Here is a 20,850-nt window from a genome sequence, read left to right on the forward strand (position 1 = left end):
GTTACAAAATGGAAATAAAGTCACCAGTTCCATCATGTCTAGCATTTGAAGGGTTTAGTAACCCCGGCATGTTCCTCCACCTCATGCTCTTTCTGCCACGCAATTTCTAGAACCATTTGATCCCCACATAATCAAATGGTACTTGCAGAGGGGAAACACTAAATCTAGAGCACGGATCAACATGCAATAAGAGAGGGGAAGATTTTCAGAGGCACAAAATGGCAGATAGGCTCCTAACTCCTTTCGAAAAAAAATCAATGGCAGTTAGACCCCTGGATTCCAAAAGAAACTTGGGTGTGGTGATGCTCAGTGTCACCACCCCTTCCTTTTAGGTGCCTAGAAAAATCACCGTGATTCATGAAGCCTGCGTTTGGCACCTTGGCTAACTGTACAGCGAATGGAAAGGGAGAGGAATCTCGGACAGGGATTCACAAAAGCCAGCAGGCTAGGCAGCTTTCCACCTAAGCTAGCCAATGGAAGATGCCCCGGAGAGGGGTGTGTCCTAAGCCCTGCCCTCTCAGGGAGTTCAGTGCCCAGGTCCAGGCTGCAGGGAGGCAATTCTCTCTGCTTGGGATTCTCAGCTGCAAATCCTCTTGATGTACTGGTGCTGTTGTAGCCCGGAGGAGGAGGACCACCTCCCTCAGAACTCAGCCCAGTTCAAGTGCCCCCTCTGCATGAGGGGGAGAAGGGATTTGAACTGGGATCTGCCACCTCTCCGGCCTATGGGATATTTTGAGGTAGGGCTCGTGGCGACACTCCTGTTAAAGCTATTGCACCGTGGCTAAATCATGAAAGAATCATTGGGCCAGAGAAGGAGCAAGAAATGATAATGACACAGTAGCCTGGTAGTTAGTGCACTCACCTGAGAGGTGGGGGGGGGGGGGACCCAGGATCCAGTCCCCCTGCACCCGTGATTTTCCCCCCCATTATTTATCCACCGTGGAACAACGTCAAATGGGAGAAGATGAGGGAGCCCACATCAGAATATCCCACAGCTCAAGGGCACTGGGTGTAGATCCCTCCCTTCAGGTGGAGCAGGGATTGACCCAGAGGTCTTTCACATCCCAGGGAACTATCCTAAGCACTGGGCTAATAATGATGAGGAAAGTCCTCTCCACCGCCACCCCATCACCCCCAGTTCTGTGTCAGATCACCTACAAGGGCAAACACCACCTCTCCTTAAAAAGGGGAACAAACCGGACCCAGGGAATTATAGACCAGTCAGCCTAACTTTGATACCAGGGAAAGATACTGGAACCAATTATTAAACAATCTGTTTGTAAGCACCAAAAAGAGACTAGGATGAAAAGGAATAGCCAACATGGATTTGTCAAGAACAAATCATGCCAGACCAACCTAATTTCCTTCTTTGACAGGATTACTGGCCTAGTGAATGGGGAGAAGCAGTGGACATGATCTGTCTTGATTTTGGTATAGCTTTTGACACAGTCCAACATGACATTCTCCTAAGCAAACTAGGGAAAGATGGTCTAGATGAAGTTACTATTAGGTGAGCGCACAGGTGGCTGAAAGATCAAACTCAGTAGTTATCAATGACTCACTGTAACTGGGAGGGTGTCTCGTGGAATCCCACGGGGGTCTCTCCTAGTGCACTACTCATCAATATTTTCATTAATGACTTGGATAATGGAGTGGACAGCATGCTTATAAAATCTGCGGATGACCACAGGCTGGAAGGAACTGCTAGCACTTTGGAGAACAGAATTAGAATTCAGGACAATCTTGACCAACTAGAAAATTGGTCTGGAAAAAAAAAAAAAAAATCAAGCAGATGAAATTCAGTAAAGACAAGTGCAAAGTACTACACTTTGGAAGGGAAAAAAAATCAAATGCACAACGATAAAACAGGGAATAACTGGCTAGGTGGCAGTACTGCTGAAGAGGATCTGGGAGAGTTATAGTGGATCACAAATTGAATCTGAGTTAACAATGGGATGTAGTTGCAGAAAGAAAAAAAACGGCTAATATTATTCTGACATGTATTAACAGGAGTGTCGTGTGTCAGACATGGGAGGTAACCGTCCCGCTCTACTTAACACTGGTGAGACCTCAGCTGGAGTACTCGATCCTCCAATTCTGGGTACCACACTTTAGGAAAGATGTGGATAAATTGGAGAGAGGCCAAAGGAGAGCAACAAAAAATAATCAAAGGTTTAGAAAAACTGACCTCTGAGGAAAGGTTAAAAAAACTGGGCACATTTAGCCTTGAGAAGAGAAGGCGGGGCGGGGGAAGGGGGCGAGGGGGGCTGATAATCTTTACATACATTAAAGGGCTGTTATAATGTGGACAGTGATCAACTGTTCCTTGTGTGCACTGAAGATATGACAAGTAGTAATGGGCTTAATCTGCAGCAAAAGAAAATTAGGTTAGATATTAAGAAAAAAACTAACTAACTAGCTATAAGTGTGGTTAAATTCTGCAATAGGCTTCAGAATCCCCATCATGGGAGGTTTTTAAGAACAGGTTGGCCAAACACCTGTCAGGGATCTCTAGGTTTACTTGGTCCTGCTTCAGCACCAGGTAGCTGAATTCAAAGACTTTTTGAGATCCCTTCTGGTCCTGCCAGTCTATGAATCTACAGGGACCCAATGCAGTAGGTGAGCTCTGAGCACGCTTACTGGATTGGGCCCTACAAGCGAGTTAAGTGGAGGAATGCCAATCTTCCCTCATTCGTGCTTCGCTCTGGGGCTTAGGTGTCGGGACACCTCAAGTGGGGCTGCAGTGCACATGCCCAGAAGCAGAAACATTGTCACCTAGGGAAATTTTACTGCAAAAAAATACAGGTGCTGAGCGAGTTTAGGCACCTATAGGGTTCAACAGCAGCTGAGCAGAGGCTTTTTGAGCCCAGAGAGGCCTGATTCTGAGATATAGACTCCTAGAGTGGCAGTTAGATGCCTAAAGCCTTTTGTGAATCTAGCCCCTAGCTGCTGTTTGTGCCTTTAAACTGCCCCCTCCTCAATAGGGCAGAATTCTCAGAGGAGTTTGAGTGAGGTGTCCAAATCCCATTGAAATCCAGCGTGGCTGGGGTGCCTAATCCTCACAGGGTCCTTTGAAAATCTCAGCTGTACTCCCTACGGAGGGCAGAACTCCCGCTGAATTGCACGAGGGACACAAAGTTAGGTTGGCTTAACTGCATCGCTCAGGGCTGTGAAAACGGTCACTCCCTGTGCCGAGTAATTAAGCTGACCTAAGCCCTGGTGTAGGCTGCAGAGCGAAGAACTCTTTGGTTGACCTAGGTACTGCCTTTCAGAGAGGCAGACCTACTGCAGGGGCAGAAGAACTCCTTCCGTCTCCGTAGCAAGTGTCTGCATTCCAGTGGCACAGCTGTAGCATTTCGAGTGTAGACACACCCTGAGTGTCATGCACAGGTGCATGAAGTAGATGCTCTGCATTCCCCCAGCCACTCACACAGTAGGGAAATTGCTTTTTTTTTTGCCTTGAAAAAGACTCACTGAACAGGTCCCTGTAGAGGCAAACACCCCCTCAAATGAAAACTTTGCCTGATTGCCACAGAACTTTGTGTTTATTAAAGTAAGGTTTTATCAATGTACAGAACTGACAAAACATTTCCAGGAAGACTGACAAACATTTACAATTCATAGATATTTTAACACTGTAGGTATAAACAAATAAAAGTTCTAACTGGCGATTTTGTTTCCTAAGAAGCCTCCAATGAAACCAACTCTCTCAGCTGGCCACTCTGCAGCAGTTCTATTAACCACTGATGAACAAGAACTCTTACTTATTCTTAACATCCAGTGTTTTAAAATTATTGCTTATTACCAGATAAAACAGCAAGATGACATAAAGGGTCGTTATTAAAAATCTCATGTCACAAGCTTTGTAACAGCATACTTCTTTGCACAATACACCCTCACCATTTTTTCCCCATTTAAAATAATGCAGTTATGACGACCAAGGTTTTCCAAAAGCAGCTAGTGATTTTGGGGGCCCAACCAGAGACGCCTTAAAGGGTCAAGTTGAGTATCAAAGAATGGAGGCATCCCAACATCACTAGTCACTTTGGAAGGTCTTGGCCGATTTGTTTACAGAGATCCAATGAAAAAGTTTCTGTACCCCAGCGTCACACGTGCTTTGCAAAACAAGTCTTTAGAACAGAATCTCACTGGGAGCTAAGCTTGGAATCAGGATCCTTCACTGGCTTCATGCTTGAGTTACAGAGCTCAATCCTGGACAACCAATTTTCAATCTCGGGAGGGAAGATGCCAGCCGGAGGAATAGGATTTGATTTTCTGCCACCACTTGCAAGAGTAGCTATAGGGCTGAATAAATAAGAAGGGTAGGGATATTCTCTTTCTGTAGCACTGCTGACGAAATGGGAAATCATACCCGCATCAGAATCTGACTGCATCACTGGACAAGGGCAGTCCTTGACACATGTAACTAAATCCACTCAGACTTACTCACCCGCTCACTGCCTATTGAATCTTCCCAGTGCCTAGTGTGATCAGCCCCCATGTGTCTTACCTTGGCTGCTGAGGGAACTGGGGAAGATAAAGTATCATTTACATAATGCACAATACAGTCCATTTTGGTCGAGGGATGAGACCATCATGGAGAGAGGTTGTATACGTTTCTAGTCAAAGGCAGTTAAAATAAATAGTCTCTCAGAGGTTCTTCTGACTACAAAGGACAATGTAGGGAACATCCAGTTATGAGATGCCACTGGAAGCCACCGGAAATACAGAACTTTATATGCTGCTCTAACTAGAGGCATCCCAGCCTTTGCAACACTTTGTACAGTGGGTTTCCTCCTCCCCAAACACACGCCCACGTCCTTGCTCAGACACTGGTGTCTCATATTCTTCCACCCGCAGAACTCTGGTTCATAGCAGCACTTGCTCCTTTCCACTGAGAGGCATCCCTGCACCAAGGCCCACTCTTAGCCCCCCTGGATCTTTTTGATTGTGCCACCCTTGCGCTCCATGCTCACAATAAAGTCATTTTACTTGGGCACTCTGCTCTTGTGGATCCACTCATGTCCTCTGAAGGAAAGAAATCACATCACTTTGGCTAACCTCAGTGAGTAAGCCAACTCCCGTGAGGGAAAGGAAATCCAGCACACCTCCTGCCCAAGCAGTCTCTTCAGGGCAATGGAGCAAGGACGTGCTGCATTTCTTTCGGATTGTCTTCCACTTTCGCTGCCCTGGGTCTCTTTGGGTAGGCGATGCTGGCCATCTTAAAGAATTCATCAGCAGCATCCAGTGCAATAAGACGATCCTGTCAAAATAATGGAGTTGTCAGAACTGCTGGTATCCCTGACTTTGCAACAGTTTCCATTCAAAAATGCCCTCTCAGACAGGCTTGAAAAGACATAAGGCCTCATCCTTCACGGTGTCATGCCAGTGTCATGTCTCCAAGAGAAATAATGGCATAAAACTAGAGTAACTCTCAGCTGAATCAGGCTCATGGGTCTATAGTGCAGACATGTTTCTATTTGTGCCCAAGCAGGCCACCAGTGCAATCTTGGACTGAACAGTCATATCTGGGAGACTGAGGTACACGGGGCTTTGATCCTGTGCATTTCACTACTCGTGCCACTTTTGTGACCTCATTAGCAGAGACAGAGGGGGTTAGATAAGAAAGGAATGTTTAGCTACCTACCACCACAAAGAGGTATCGCTCAGAGAGCTCCCAGCTGTTTGGGAAAATGTTTGTCTCCTCAGAGATCTTTAACAGGATCTCCCGGGCTTTGCTCATGTTCTGAGAATCGCTGATGATGCTAAGTTTAGTCACCGATAACAGGGAGTCCGCTTCCTTCTGAAACCCTAGGACAGAGACAATCAGTCCAGTTTAAATGAAAGGCACAAAACATGGCAGGATGTAAGTGGGCAGTAACATTACTGCAAAGAACCAACCAACCCAATCCAGCTCCTGGCTAGTAGACAGCTCGGTATATATTTGAAGCTTCGCTATTCCCCCTCTGCCTTGTGTGTTTGCCTTTTAGTGTTCCTATTTTATACCGCATGACAGGAAAAAATAAAACATGCTTGGATAAAATGAACTAGCATTTCCTCTCAGCAGGCTCCACTGTGTACCCTTGCTGTAGGGTGAACGGGAGGCCATCAGTGAGATAACATTTAAAACTGCAACACATGCATTGTGCTTTCCCGATTAAGGGGCATCTTTACTTGTGCTGATTCAGTCTTCGCCTGCTCCCTGTGTGCATAGACAGTGAGTACATTCAGTCTAGGCTGGGTGCCCTGCTCTTTTCATGATCCAGCAGGTCCCAGAGCTGCTGATAGAACTGAACATATTCAGCACCTCTCGGGCCAAAAAACCCCCCCAACCAACCGAAGGGGAAAAGCAACACTGCAAGAGTAAACATGCAGGTGGTTGTTTGGTACTGAAACAGTCAGCCTGGTTTTGTTTTGTTTTTTTAATTAGAGTAGCATCTGTGGGAAGGAAGCGACTTGGAATGTAATCTTCATGATCTGCCCATAACCCTGGCCCCAGGAAGTGTGAGATCATCAGTAGGGCCTTTATGACGCTGCAAAGCCTGTCTGGGCTTGTGGTTAAAGCGTGGGACTGGGAGTCAGGAGATCTGGGGGGTTTATATCTAGTTTTGCTATTGACTTTGTGTAGGCCCATCAAATCATGTGCTTTGTGTCTCATGTTCCCCCACCGCAGTCTGTAAGATTGAGGATTTTTTGTACATCACAGGGGTATTAGTGCTAGTATAGTTTTCAATGTATAGTACTTTATATCCAAGGACCCAGGGCATTATGGTTCTGTGATAAGCGGTATGTAGGAGCTAACCAAGTCTGGTTGATGAAGGTTAACAATGATTTACAGTTTCAGTGCATAAAAGATTCCCTCCATCATCACGTCTGGGAAAATAAATTCCTTTGCTCTTAGTGGTCATGTCCTTGCAAAGGCAAAAAGCCCAGGAACGGACACCCAAGGGATGCAGTTCCCCTGTGCCCGAGATAGACTTCCACGTGCGTAGTCCAAATCACTGCCTTCCTGATCTGCCAGAATTTTGCATCTATCTTGCCCAGATGTCAAGAACTACACAAGGCCATGGGGACCCTGGCCCCACATATCACTGCAGTTTCCTCCAGAGGACCAGCCAGATGTGTTTGGATCACAAGGTGGATTTAACTCTTTCCAGGACAACTGGGCAAAGCAGTGGAAAGAAAAGGGCATTGCCAAGCAGTTTTATTCATTTAAACCCTATTTAAAATTTCTTTACAGTTCTTCAGATCTGCTGGTATTAACCAGAGGAGGAAAATGGATAATTTCACATCACTTTCATCAGAAAAAGAGATTTGGGAAAAATGTAGTTTTAAAGAAATCAGTGCTCTTTCATTTTGAGCTGCCTTGCTCTTAAAGAGACAAGGTAATCCCTGACCCGATCGTCCAAATAGCCTGGGGACAGGGATTTTATCTGGATAATCAGGAATTTGGTTAATCAAGGGAGCTGGACCCAGCCAGCCATTCAGCAGCAGGGTGGCCTCCCCCACAACTGGGGGTTCATCCTTCTCCTCTGCAGTCCTGGCCAGGGTCTCTGCCCCACTCCCATGACAGCAGGACTGCAGAGGCTCCCTGCACTGCCACAGGGTGGGTGACATCCAACTCCTGCAGGCACAAGGAGCAGAAACCCCTGGGTAGGACTCTGCTAGGACTGCAGATCCTTGGCCCTCCCCTGCACCTGCAGGTACTGGGTGTCACCAGGAGCCCTCTGCAGCTCACCTGTCACGGCACTGCTCGCTCACTCTTGCACCAGAGAGGCTACAGAGGACTCCTGGTTCTGCCACAGGAGCCATTCAACAGGGTGGGCTCCCCCACAGATGGGGACGACGACTCCTCCTCACAGTCCTGGCCCTGAGATGCATGGGGGACAGTGAATGGATCTGGATTAACACGGCGGTTTGGATAATAGGGGTTTGGATAAATGGGGGTATACTGTATACCACATCATGATGCAGGCGTCAAATAGATAAACACCATGCATGTTGTGGCAGGGTAGAGGGGACACCCCCTTTCCTATCTGGTGGAGCACCTACTGCCACTCTGTGTAACCACCCTAGGCAATTTTTTGACTAGTGGACCCACCCAGAGTTTACAGAGTGTGACAGGGTCAGGCCAGATGGCTACAGGTGGGTGATCGAAGGTAGATATATTAGCCCCAGATTAAGCAGATCCCTTTCCCCTCAGTAAGATAATGGATTGTTCCAGAACAATCAGGAAGTTGCTGGAACCAATTAAGGCAGGCTAATTAGGACACCTGGAGCCAATTAAGAAGCTACCAGAATCAATTAGGACAGGCAGGCTAATCAGGGCACCTGGTTTTAAAAAGGACCTCACTTTAGTTAGTGAGGTGCGTGCGAGGAGCTGGGAGCAAAAGGCGTGCAAGAAGCTGAGAGTGAGTAGGCGTACTGCTGGAGGACTGAGAACTACAAGCGTTATCAGAGATTAGGAGGAAGGTCCAGTGGTGAGGATAAAGAAGGTGTTGGGAGGAGGCCATGGGGAAGTAGCCCAGGGAGTTGTAGCTGTCACGCAGCTGTTACAGGAGACACTATAGACAGCTGCAATCCACAGGACCCTGGGCTGGAACCTGGAGTAGAGGGCAGGCCTGGGTTCCCCCTATTTCCCCCACCCCCAACTCTCTATTTGATATAAGAGGAGTTGACCTGGACTGTGGGTGCCACCAGAGTGGAAGGTCTCTGGCCTGTCTCCCAACCCATTAGGTGTGCCAGCAGAGACTGTGGGGATTGTTCTCCTCCTTTTCCCCATGCTGGCCAGTGATGAGGTTAGCTGAGCGAACGGCAGCTTTGTGCCACTAACAAAAGGAGCCAAACGGAGGACTGCCGTGAACCTCTGAGGTGAGCAAATCTGCCAGAGAGTGCAGAACCCACGAAGGCACAGGAGGAACTTTGTCACAAGAGCCAGTGGCCAGACCCCTCCTCCAAGCTCGCCCACCCATGAGCTGCTGCAGAGAGCCATAGGATGGCACTCCTTTGCACGGTGCGGCAGGTGGGAGGGAAAGGACCCAGTGTCCCTCTGCACTACCTCTTTCCAACTGCACCCCTCTTCAGTGAAGCCTTGGTGGCTCTGTCATTTTGCATCTATGCAAAACAAAAGAATGGGGGGGGTTTGGAAGATTACCCCAAGATATGAAGGCATCAGTAACAGCCTTTGCTGAACAGCTGTGCTGCTGCAAATAAAATAGCCATGACCTCGAGTTTACCTAATTCTTCCAAAATACGTTTCCATCTGCTTCTCACTTCCCTTCGGATTTGCCGCAAGGTATAGATGTCGTAGTTCAGTTTTTGCCATTCCTGCAAGGCAAGGGGAGAACAGATTCAGCCTTCTTCACTCTGTATGGCTCGTCCCACCTGGCTCTTTTGCAGTGATTTCTACTCCCAGCAACCCAGCCACATTCATAGGTCTATGACAGAGTAACGTCTCACTCCACAGGTCTGTTCCCAGTGTGGATTTATGGCCATAGCTGCTTACTTTACCAACTAAAATCATTTTTTCCTATTTTAACCTTCTTGCCACTGGAGTCAGTACATCTGTGGGAGAATGGGCATGAGTTTGGCTCAAGCATCAACATAATTAACTAAGTTCCAATCACAAGGCTTAGTGTAACTGCATTTTAAAATACGTGCTCATCTTTCTATAGCAGTGGACCTACAGCTGGCTGAAAAGTGCGAAGTATTGTCACTGAAAAAATGCTGAAACAAGGTTGTTGTTGTTTTAAAATCAAGAACAGAAAGCTAAAAACTACAAAACGCTTCTATTTCTGTTGAAAAACCAGGACACTTCCATTCCTTCACCCCCAGAAAAGGCCATTTTTTCCCATCAAAAACAAATGGACTAGAACATTTCAGCCGGTCTGAGTTGGACCCAGTTCTTTGCCCACTGAAGTCACTGACCTAACTCCCATTTATTTCAATGGAAGTTAGGTTGATCTCTTCAAAACATGGACAAGCTCTACTCAACATTAGTTAAACTTAAATTTCCTCGTGAATGTATTCTGTCCTCAGTTACGCTGGTATAATCCCTAAGAAACTCTGTGGTCTTCAAGTTGTACTGTATTGCAGAATTTAGTCTATAATTTTTGAAGACTTTACCCATGATTTATGGGTCCAATAGCTGAAAATGGACTCCTCATTTTGGGCAGGGGAAACAAAGAGGGGAACAATCTAGAAACAGAGCCCAGCCCTCTCCTGGGTTCTGCAATGCTGTCCTAGGATGCAGAACAACGTGTGCTGGAGGGGACTGGTTCATTCCCACTCCCACTCAGTTGGTCTGAAGCGCAGCTGAAACCCTAGAGATATCTCCCATCAAAGAGTTTTTCCTGGAATTTGGAGACACAAAAAGCTGTTCCTGTGATGATCTTTTACCTAGTTATACCAGACCTTCCATTGCAACTTATTTTCCCAGGCTTCTAACTTCTAAAGAAATGGCACCTTCTGCTTGCAATTTTCCATGTCTGATCACAACGCACAGAATTTGTGGTTTTATTTTTAATGCTTGAGCATAACCCAGTGACACATTTCAAATTAGGCCAGGGCCAGATTTGCAGAAGAGCTCAGCTCCTATTTAGGCACCTAAATGAAGATTTTCAGAAGTGCTTAGAGAACAATGGAAATTGAGCGCTTTAGAAAACCTGGGCCATGATTATTTAAATAGCCAAAAAAGCAAGATATTTGTTTTGTCCACGCTTAAGTCAGAAATGGCTGATTTTTACAAGCCAGGACTTATCGGTACTGAGGACTAGTCTTCAAGCTAGTGTTGAACATTAAAAGTCAGTTAAAAATGACTGAACAACTGGGTTTGCAGATGCGATTTCCATTCAATTTAGAGTTACTATGCAATTTGTTGTGCTGCGGAATACAAAATATCTATGTTTTTAGTGTCGTTTTATACTAATCTTTTAATCTGGTATCCCACACCTGAGTAAACTTTTGACCCTGGAACCGTAAAAGTGACATTAGTATAGCTATTTGTGCATTAGTATTTCAATTGACATTAAAGAGATTAAATGCCAACAACTTATTTATAGAACATCAAAACTGTGCACACACCAGTCAGGAAATGCAACCAAAGTAAGATTCCCCTAGTAATCACGGCACTCCCACAGTGCAGGTGGCCCGGTTCTGACCTCTGATACAAGTATGCAGTTGTATATTTGAGGTTGAGTTGGAGCCCTTATACATTAAAGTATCCATTTAACATAGTAACTGGTCATCCAAAATACACTCTGTCCTTTGCTACCCGTGATTACTAATATAAGCATGTTAAATGGATACCTGAACGTCAGTCCATTTTGCAGAGTAGAACCTGTGTAAAAATGGCATCACAGGGTGGACAGGTGTCAATCTTTTTCATCTCTTAATTATTTCCCTATTTAATGCACTCAGTTTACAAGTAACCGCCAGCCCTATGTGAATTCAACCTAGGGTCTAAAAATCCAACTGGATTCTTTTCACCTTATCAAATCAGCACAATAAAGTTCAGTAAGTCCTGTGGCCACACTGTCTTCCAATTATGCAAACACCTTTGTAGTCTGTGGATTTGCACAGGTTAAGTGATTGGTAATCCAGACCTTTGATACAGAAAATAGAATTGAATTCAGATCACTTTCCTAGTTGTATTCATTCTCTATCAAAAATCACTAGTAAACTTATGACTGGTTTCAGAGTAGCAGCCGTATTAGTCTGTATCAGCAAAAAGAAAAGGAGGACTTGTGGCACCTTAGAGACTAATAAATTTATCTGAGCATAAGCTTTCGTGAGCTACAGCCCACTTCATCGGATGCAGTGAGCTGTAGCTCATGAAAGCTTATGCTCAAATAAATGTGCTAGTAAACTTATGTGATCAATCACTTCATCCCAGTTACTCATAACGTTCCATCTTTTGGGCTGTATATTTCCAAGTCTGACCTCTGCTCACAGGGTGAAGACTTTTGGAAAGCTTAAGCAATGGTGCTTCAGCTTCTCTCCAATCCCCATAACCACCCCATACACACACTTTCCTCCTCTAAAAACAAAACAGACACCTCACTTAGAAAGGCACAAAGCCATCTATAGGACTGGGGCTGGGGGAGGGGGGTTGCAAACACCTGGACATTTCATTACAATCAAAACCAGTTAAATTACATATGTGAGATCAGATCCATATGTTTAACCATTACAGAGGAGACAGATGTCACCAACAGCCAATCAGAAAGCTGCATTGTATGTCTGACTTTCAAATCCCATTTCACCATTCTAATAAAGAGTTACAGAGCAGCTGTATACAATGTACCTTTCCCTGCACATTTGTATACATCTTGTTCATTAACATGCCATTTTAATTAGAATAATTTTTATATGATCTAATTTCCAGACATTTAAGAGCCATTAACTAAAATTATAAGCATGTCAGGATCAATTAAAGAAGGGAGAGTGATCTGCCAGTAAAATGCATTATGTTGATAATTTTCCTACAATTACACAGAAAGTCTGCAAGAGAAACTTCTCATTTTTAATAGGTAATTACTAATAGGTAAATGCTAATTTAGCTTTTAAAGGTGACCAGCAGATATTGGGATCATGTCCCATTTCCCCCCCCCCCTTTTTTTTTTTTTTTTTTAAATTTAAGCAGGCATTAAAAACCACTTTAAATATTTGTTCTGGTTTTTCCTAAAGGCTGCTTTTGCTTAAATTTGCTCCAAAATAACAAAATTGGTTTTAATTCAAACCAGGTTAAAAAAACAAAACCAAAAACTTCACATTCTGTCCTATTTTGATTTGGTATGTTGGGATTTTTAAAGGGAATTAGGGACATTCTTAATCCAAAGCAAGTGTTCACCCCACGAACTTGCACTGAAATAAGGGGGGGGGGGAGAGTTGTGAATTAAAACCAATTAGGTATTTTGATCAAGTGTGAGTGCAGATGGAGCATGGGGTTCTGTTTGCTTTTTACCCAGAAATATCATAGTTAGCAGAAGGATTGGACAATTGGAGTGGACTCGGTCTCTGCTCTGAATTGATAGGTCAGACATGTTTTAATCTTTCACATACACACATTCCTTTCAAGTGTTTTTTAAAAGTTTGGAATTAAAACAAAAATATCCAAAAATCCCATGCCCTCTCAATTACTAGATTTTATTGCTCGTGAGGACAGAGCCTCCCTAGTTCTCCAGCCCACTCCACCCCCCAAGAGTCCTGCAGCAAAAACACAGAAAGAATGAGTTTTTAAGAGAAACAGAAAAGCAGAAATTCCATTCCATGGAACCATATTGACACCCCCCACTACCCCCCGGAGTCATCAGCAAGGTTGAGATGTTTAGATCCACAGCACTGAGCTAAAAGAGTAACTGATAGCAGTAGTAGGCTGTTATTTTCCTGTGTGGAGCAGCCCATACAAGGGGATGAGACACTCTTTGCCACTGGGTCTCACAGCTGTTTACTAGCCTGCACGGAAATGTTGAGACTCAGGAATCCTGGGTTCTAGGCCCAGTTCTGGAAGGGTGTGTGCGCTCTGGGGGTTACAGATCCTTCTGCCCCAACTCATCCTCAAATTGCTTTCTCTGCCCCCAACCCCCTGAGACTTTTGGTTCTCCAACCCATGGCTCTCACACCTCTGAATTCTACTCAGACTGACGGCTCCTCCTCACTGCCTCAGCACCCGCAGCACCGAACACAGAGAATCTTCATGCTCTCAGTTTGGGTCCAGAGGCCACAGTGGTGCTCAGGTCTTGCTCAGCCCCAGCAGCTCTTGAATGCAGCACGCGCAGGGACAATAGCGGGGATGGCATATGCATAGTCTAGCTGACACATAGCAACTGTGCTGGGAGGTGATGGAGGGTGCTTGGTGAAGACAGACTCTTCAGAGATGTCACCACTGTTTTCTCTTCCGAGCTTGTGGGAACCGAAATTGTCAGAAGATTAGAACCTGCCCAGATTTTCACAAGCAAAGCCACATCCCTGGCACTAGGGCAACCTTCCTGGCAAATACCAAGTCCCTGCTGCAAAGCTTGGGCATGCTTGAGCTTTTCAGTGAAGTTACTGTAAGAAATTGGAGTCGGCTGAACAACTCCCTCCCCCACAACCCCTCTGGAGAAAAAGATTAACCTGAGGCAGACACCCGACAAAGGAAATTTCAGCCTGAACTATTACAGTTTTGGTAAAGCTAAAGGCAACTGTAAACAGGGTCTGACAATGGAAGTGAAGTTTGCCTGACATTATAGCCCTCAATACCAGCTCTACCTCAAATGACTCGTGATAACACCTGCGTGTTTCTAGGAGACAAACGGGATGTGATGTTTCCGTATTGCACGTCTAGCACATTCATACTTAGAGCATCTTGTGTAATTACTGTGTGCGCCTCGGTACTGGAATGGGGAAGGGCCCTGGGTGCGCTGAGTGGAAGGACACCATGTTCTTCCACTGATGACTCAAGACATTTGGGTACCAGTCATATTTAGAGCAGGGTGGGGAGTGGTCCATCAAATTGAGGCTCAGGCAAGAAAGGATGAAGACAAGGATGTCTCACTCATTTTCTCCTGACTCACTAACCAACTCTCTCACCCTGCCACGTCACAGAGGCAGGTGGGTGTGGGCTGCTGACTCCTTGCATCTGTGATAAGCTAGGTTTACAGGACCAGGAATCCAGATCTTACCTTAATCTCTGCCTACAACTCTTATGCATTACTGTCAGTTTAGCCAAGGAGGGGGATTTAGCCACACCTCTCCCACTGAAGTCCATGGAATTCGGAGCTAAATCCCTTAACTGATTTTGAACATATCAGCCCCAGTTTCCAGCACAGTACCAAGTAGGTGCATTCTCTCTGCTCATTACTTGGCAGTCACCAGCTCTCGCTGCCCTTTCTCCTTGTTGCTATCTTGGCACGATGCCAATGTGTGACTAAAGCTGAACTCCAGCACAGCACTGAACCATAGGCACGTGAGCCAGAAAAAGAGCCAAGAATAGAAACAGCCCTGCAGTTATCATCACACCTGGGTTTAGAACTGGGACGGGGACACCTGGACCAAGAGAACCATCCCCATGATTCTGGCAGCCCCAGCGGTCTGCAGGCTGGTCTCACTTCTCCCTAGGGACTGGCCTGGTAAAGAGTGGCTCCAAGATCAGGGAGTGCAAAAGTGGCTGTAGGCCACTTTCTACACACTGGCCCACCCAGCTGCACGAAGTGTTCCTCAGTCACATGTCTGGCCCTGTGAGTTTGAAGTTGGTGACATCAGAGCAAAACTCCAGGCTCACCACTCCTGGAACTGGACAGCTATAGTATGTGAGAGGACTAGCAACAACCATCTAGCAAGATCCTCAGTAGCCTGCGGGAGGTATCAAAGGAAATTAACTTAGAACGGATTCAAGGACTCTGAATAGGGAACAAACCAAGCTGGAACCGTGACCAGGTCTCGGGGAAGAAGAGACCGCACAAAGTGACCCACATCTAGGAAGAAGAATCCTAGATAAGAACAGAGGCATTAATCCCTCCTATTGCCGGCCTCATTGGTCTGAAAGTTATAAAGAAGCCAAGCCATAAAACACACACTCAGTTGTCACTCATATACATCTCCCACTGACATCATACGTAGGTAGTATCTACAGTACCTTAAGTTAGAATTTCTCTATATAATGAAGTGTCTAATATAGGGGTGGGCAAAATTTTTGGCCTGAGGGCCACATCTGGTAGAGGAATTGCTTGGGACAGGGGGTTGGGGTGCAGGGGCAGAGTGCAGGGTTTGGGAGGGGGCTCAGGTCAGGGAGTTGGGGTGCAGGAGGGGTGGGGGGTGGCAGGGGGCTCAGGGCAGGGAGTTGGGGTGCAGGAGGGGTGGGGGGTGGCAGGGGGCTCAGGGCAGGGAGTTGGGGTGCAGGAGAGGTTCAGGGTCCGGCCCAGTACTGCTTACCTAGAGCAGCTCCGGGGTGGCAGTGGCGCGCACTGGGGCCAGGGCAGGCTCTCTGCATGCCTGCCCCGGCCCTGGCCCCCCACTGCTCCGGGAAGCGGCCGGCACCACGTCCCTGCGGGGTCCCTTGGGGTGGGGTGGGGCAGCAGAGGGCTCGGCGTGTTTCCCTCACCTGTGGGTACCTCCCCCGAAGCTCCCATTGACCCCGGTAACCCGTTCTTGGCCAATGGGAGCTTTGGGGAGGTACCCACGGGCAAGAGCAGCGTGCAGAGCCCTCTGCTGCTCCACCCTCCGGGCTGCAGGGACGTGGTGTGGCCGCTTCCAGGATCGGCGCAGAGCCCGCGGCGGTGGCAATCCCGCAGGCCGGATCCAAAGCCCCGAGGGGCTGGATCCAGCCCGCGGGCCATAGTTTGCCCACCCCGGTCTAATACCAACATGTGTGTTAGCCCTAGCACTTGCCGACGTACAGTTGTTATCCAAGGTGGCATTATATGGTTAAGAGTGATTTTCAATTTCCTGGCCTAAGTCTGGTTTGAATTCTTGAATTTGAATGATGGTTAAAAATGCTGTTTCCATGTCACAATCCATGCATGTCACAATCACACTGCGAAATCAGATGAATTCACCGTGTAGCACTGGCTGATCTCTGGCTGTCTATCAGACCAGTAAGATCAGAACCTCGTTTCCCAGATATGCAGCATCCTGGGCAAGATTTCTATCTCACAGGAGCACATACCAGTTTAGGCCCTGATCCAGCAATTCAAATCAGTGGGGGAAACTTCTATTGCTTTCATTGAGAACTGGGTCAGGCCCTTGAGGTACACAAGCAAAGCAGCCTTTAAGAAAGTCACTTTAAGACGTCACTTAATTGAAATGTTCTTTTGTACCTACAAACCAATGAGGTGACTCAAGTATTTTCATTTGTTTGTAACAAATGGGATTAGATACTTACGCCAAAAAATATTGTAAACCCAGGTGCTAAGGTTAGACTCCTAATTAGAAGCGTCCTGATTTTTAAGAGGTGCTGACTTGAGGGTGACACTCTTTCAGCAACTAACTCTGATTACGATCCAAACTTAAGGCATCAGGTTTGAAAATGTTGGCCCCGAGCTTCTCCGGTTACAGACAGAACATTTCTATACTTCTTCTGCGTGCAGACAGCCAAGTCAAGACAGCAGCGCTCCAAGTGAATCATCTGTTTCCCTCCATTGCTCAAATATAACCAAAGGAACTCCTCTGAGATTATGATTTTGAGTGAGAGGATCATGGATGTTAAGATAGTCAAGAATTTATGCCTGGAGAGCAGGGGAAATTCAGATCAGCACACAGCAGCGTATGCTGGTTTTTCCCCCAGCCTGGGAATAGGAAGAAATCCTTCATTCTTAGCTAAGAGAGTACTGGTGCTATTCACTGATTGGCAAAGCAAAGCAGAGGTGTTTCCCTTCCCCACCTCCTCCCTTGGAGCCTGAAAAGGGCCTCATTGTTCCAGTTTTGCACATGACCTGATACGCCATTTAAGTTCTGAAAAGGAGAGGATACAGTAATAACCTGGAAGTCCTCTCTTTTGTGACGCACCCTGGACACTAGGATGTGAACTCTGGCTCGGTGAGAAGGGAAAGAGATTATTTTTTAACTGAAGAAGAGACTGCAGTTTGTAAGTGAGAGCTCAAGGAGAAGTTGACTGCAACCCAGAGAGCAAAAACAACCCCCAAACCTCAGCCTTCCCAGTGTGAGGCACATACTGCCTTGGCCCTTTTTGGCAGAGATCCCTTGGAATCCTCCCAGCGTCCTCATGACCCAAAGTATTAACAAGGAAGGAAGGAAGGAAGGGTCTCTGCAAAAAATAAGCAGTGAATCTCTGACCTCTTTAGACAAATACATTTTTAATATATAAACTATTTGCTCATTTGAGTTGAATCCAATAATTAGTTTCTATTATTAGGAGCCCTGGATGGGTGGAAAGTGTTTGTACCATATTGTTTTATACCAGTGGTTTTCAACCTGTGGTCTGTGGACCTCTGGGGGTCTGCAAACTATGTCTAAGATTTCCAAAGGGGTCTGCACCTCCATTCGAAATTGTTTAGGGGTCCACAAATGTTAAAAGGTTGAAATCACTGCTGTATACTAATCACTCCAGAAACCCTGATCTCTCTCTCTCCACCTGAATTTTATGTTAACGGGGACCTTGCTAGAACCCATCTGCAGCAAAGCAATGTTCATTCAGGTCTGTTTTTAATTACACTAAGAGTTACTGGGCCAAAATCTGCTCTCTAATGTAAACCAAGAGCAATTTCATTCGTGTCAAAGGAGCTACTCCTGATTTACCCCACCAGAACAGCAGAATTGGTTCCATTGTCTGTTTTGTTTAGAAACAAGGCTGCTGCTTTCTTTTCAAATCTTTAGGCACTGAATTATTCCATTAACATTGAAAGGATACAGCACACTCTCCCCCCGCCCCACACCGCCTGGGCAATAGCTTCATCTCACCTTTACGCAGAACCTGCTGCTCAGCAGTACCTGTGGTGCAGCTAGGTAGGGGCGGATTCGCCATCTCTGGCTGTCTTCAAATCCAGATTGGCTGCCTTTCTGGATGATAGATTTTGGTCAAACACAAGTTATTGGGCTCGGTGCTGGGATATCTGGGTCAAACACTACAGTCTGTGTTATTAAGGTCAGACTAGATGTTCTAATGCCTTAAACATTGCAGAATCTAACAATGCCATCTCATGGTGAACTTATCCTGAGGATCACTCCTTGGCTTCTGCCCGGGACTGGACGTTCAGAGGTGAGGGCAGTTTTAATGACTGTCCACAAAGCGCAGGCCAAAGACCAACTTACGTCTAATTAGCCTCTAACTGCTTGATGGTTAACAGAGGCAGTTAATATTAATATGGGCTGGATAGAACTAGTGACCTAAAAGTGGAAGGTGCCATATCTTGTTACAACCTTTGAAGCCATCAAACCGTCCTCGTTAATGAATTAGAGGGTGCATGTGGCTACAGCCTAGTTGGAATTGCTATGTGTACTGCAGGTTGTTGTCTGGGACGTTTCTGATAAGCGTTTGGTTTAATATCCATCTAACACTTTTGTTAGCATTAACTAGCATTTGTTAGCATTAACTGTGGGTATTCTTTTTATCCATATAAATGTCCCTTCCCTTTCTGAATCTAAAGGGGCATACAAAGGGCTGAAACAAGACTGAAGAGTTTTTGTAAACAACGCACAAAAGCACGACCACGAGAAGAGACCCTGGGAAAACGCTCACTAGGGGGCTTCACTAGCAGCTTCTTTCCTCTAGGAAGTTAAGTTGGTTTTGCTTCTATGAAAATTAAATAAATTGAACCCCTTTCCCTAAATGTTGGGCCATTTAACGTCTGCACCTGTTGAACACAGCAGCAGACTTAACAGAATGATGGATTCACTTCACCGCTGCACGGCCTCAAGCGAGAGCAAAGGAATGGAACGCACACACTTGACGGGTAACTGTGACATCGGTATGGGAACGCGTCACAGCTCCTGCCACAACCTATGGCAGACTCTTGTGCAATAGCAATCGCAGCACCCTGGGTTGAAAATGAGGCGTAGGGAGGAAGTGACAGGGGGAAGGAGGAGACCCTTGGCTAGGTTCGAACACCACCGCTGGTGGCTTTAGAGGCTTTGTACAGCTGTTGAGGGAAGGACGCAGCAAGCACTTGCTACTACAAGGGGAAGAGGAGGAAGGGGTGTACCACGAGAGCATGAATTAGCAGAGAGGCAGCGTGGTCTTGTGGGTGGGGCACTGGACTGGGAGTCTGGAGAGCTCGCTTCTATTCTTGGCTCTGCCTTTAACTTGCTCCGTGACCTTGGGCAAGTCACTCACTTCTTTGTGCCTCTGGTTCCCCTTTTACTTCTTGTCTATTCAGATTGGAAGCTCTTCAATACAGGGACTGCCTCATGATGTTCCTGGACATTATCTAGTACAATGGGGGAAAATCAGGCCTTGACTGGGGTCTGTAGGTGCTACTATAATAAAAATAATAAGCTGAGCTAGGAGTCTCTTGCTTCCTTTGCACTAACAAAGCTTTTTGAAAAGACTCAGAAGCAAGTCCCTAGCACTGCATCCCCTTTCCTACTCTACCCTTCTGCCACTCCTGAGGGATTCTCAAAAAGAACAGGAGTGCTTGTGGCACCTTAGAGACTAACAAATTTATTTGCGCATAAGCTTTCGTGGGCTACAGCTCACTTCATCGGATGCATAGAATGGAACATATAGTAAGAAGATACACACACACACACACACACAGAGAACATGAAAAGGTGGAGTAAGAGGCTAATTAATTAAGATGAGCTATTATCAGCAGGAGAAAAAAAAAACTTTTGTAGTGATAATCAAGATGGCCCATTTAGGCAGCTGACAAGAAGGTGTGAGGATACTTAACATGGGGAAATAGATTCAATGGGTGTAATGACCCAGCCACTCCAGTCTCTATTCAAACCCAAGTTAATGGTATCTAGTTTGCATATTAATTCAAGCTCAGCAGTTTCTCGTTGGGAGTCTGTTTTTGAAGCTTTTCTGTTGCAAAATTGCCACCTTTAAGTCTGTTACTGAGTGGCCAGAGAGGTTGAAGTGTTCTCCTACCAGTTTTTGAATGTTAGGATTCCTGATATCCGATTTGTGTCCATTTATTCTTTTGCGTAGAGACTGTCCAGTTTGGCCAATGTACATGGCAGAGGGGCATTGCTGGCACATGATGGTATATATCACATTGGTAGATGTACAGGTGAATGAGCCCCTGATGGCGTGGCTAATGTGATTAGGTCCTATGAAGGTGTCACTTGAATAAATATATGGACAGAGTTGGCATCGAGCATTGTTGCAAGGATAGGTTCCTGGGTTAGTGTTTTTGTTGTGTGGTGTGTGGTTGCTGGAGAGTATTTGCTTCAGGTTGCGGGGGGGAGCTG

The 20,850-nt window shown here is 46.1% G+C and overlaps 1 protein-coding gene across 1 annotated transcript in view; it reads right to left on the reverse strand.

Annotated features, from left to right (window-relative positions):
* Window positions 1-3,909: 3,909 nt before the first annotated feature.
* The window catches only part of MREG (melanoregulin), a 41,472-nt gene continuing 24,531 nt past the window's right edge, over window positions 3,910-20,850 (reverse strand). The window contains exons 3-5 of the mRNA XM_037912830.2: window positions 9,237-9,327; window positions 5,648-5,811; window positions 3,910-5,263 (exon numbers count right to left, since the gene is read on the reverse strand). Of these exons, the coding sequence (XP_037768758.1) occupies window positions 5,129-5,263; window positions 5,648-5,811; window positions 9,237-9,327 (390 nt within the window). The 3' untranslated portion in view covers window positions 3,910-5,128. The remainder of the gene's footprint in view (window positions 5,264-5,647; window positions 5,812-9,236; window positions 9,328-20,850) is intronic.

Source organism: Chelonia mydas, chromosome 11, assembly GCF_015237465.2.
Source record: "Chelonia mydas isolate rCheMyd1 chromosome 11, rCheMyd1.pri.v2, whole genome shotgun sequence".
NCBI lineage: Eukaryota > Metazoa > Chordata > Testudines > Cheloniidae > Chelonia > Chelonia mydas.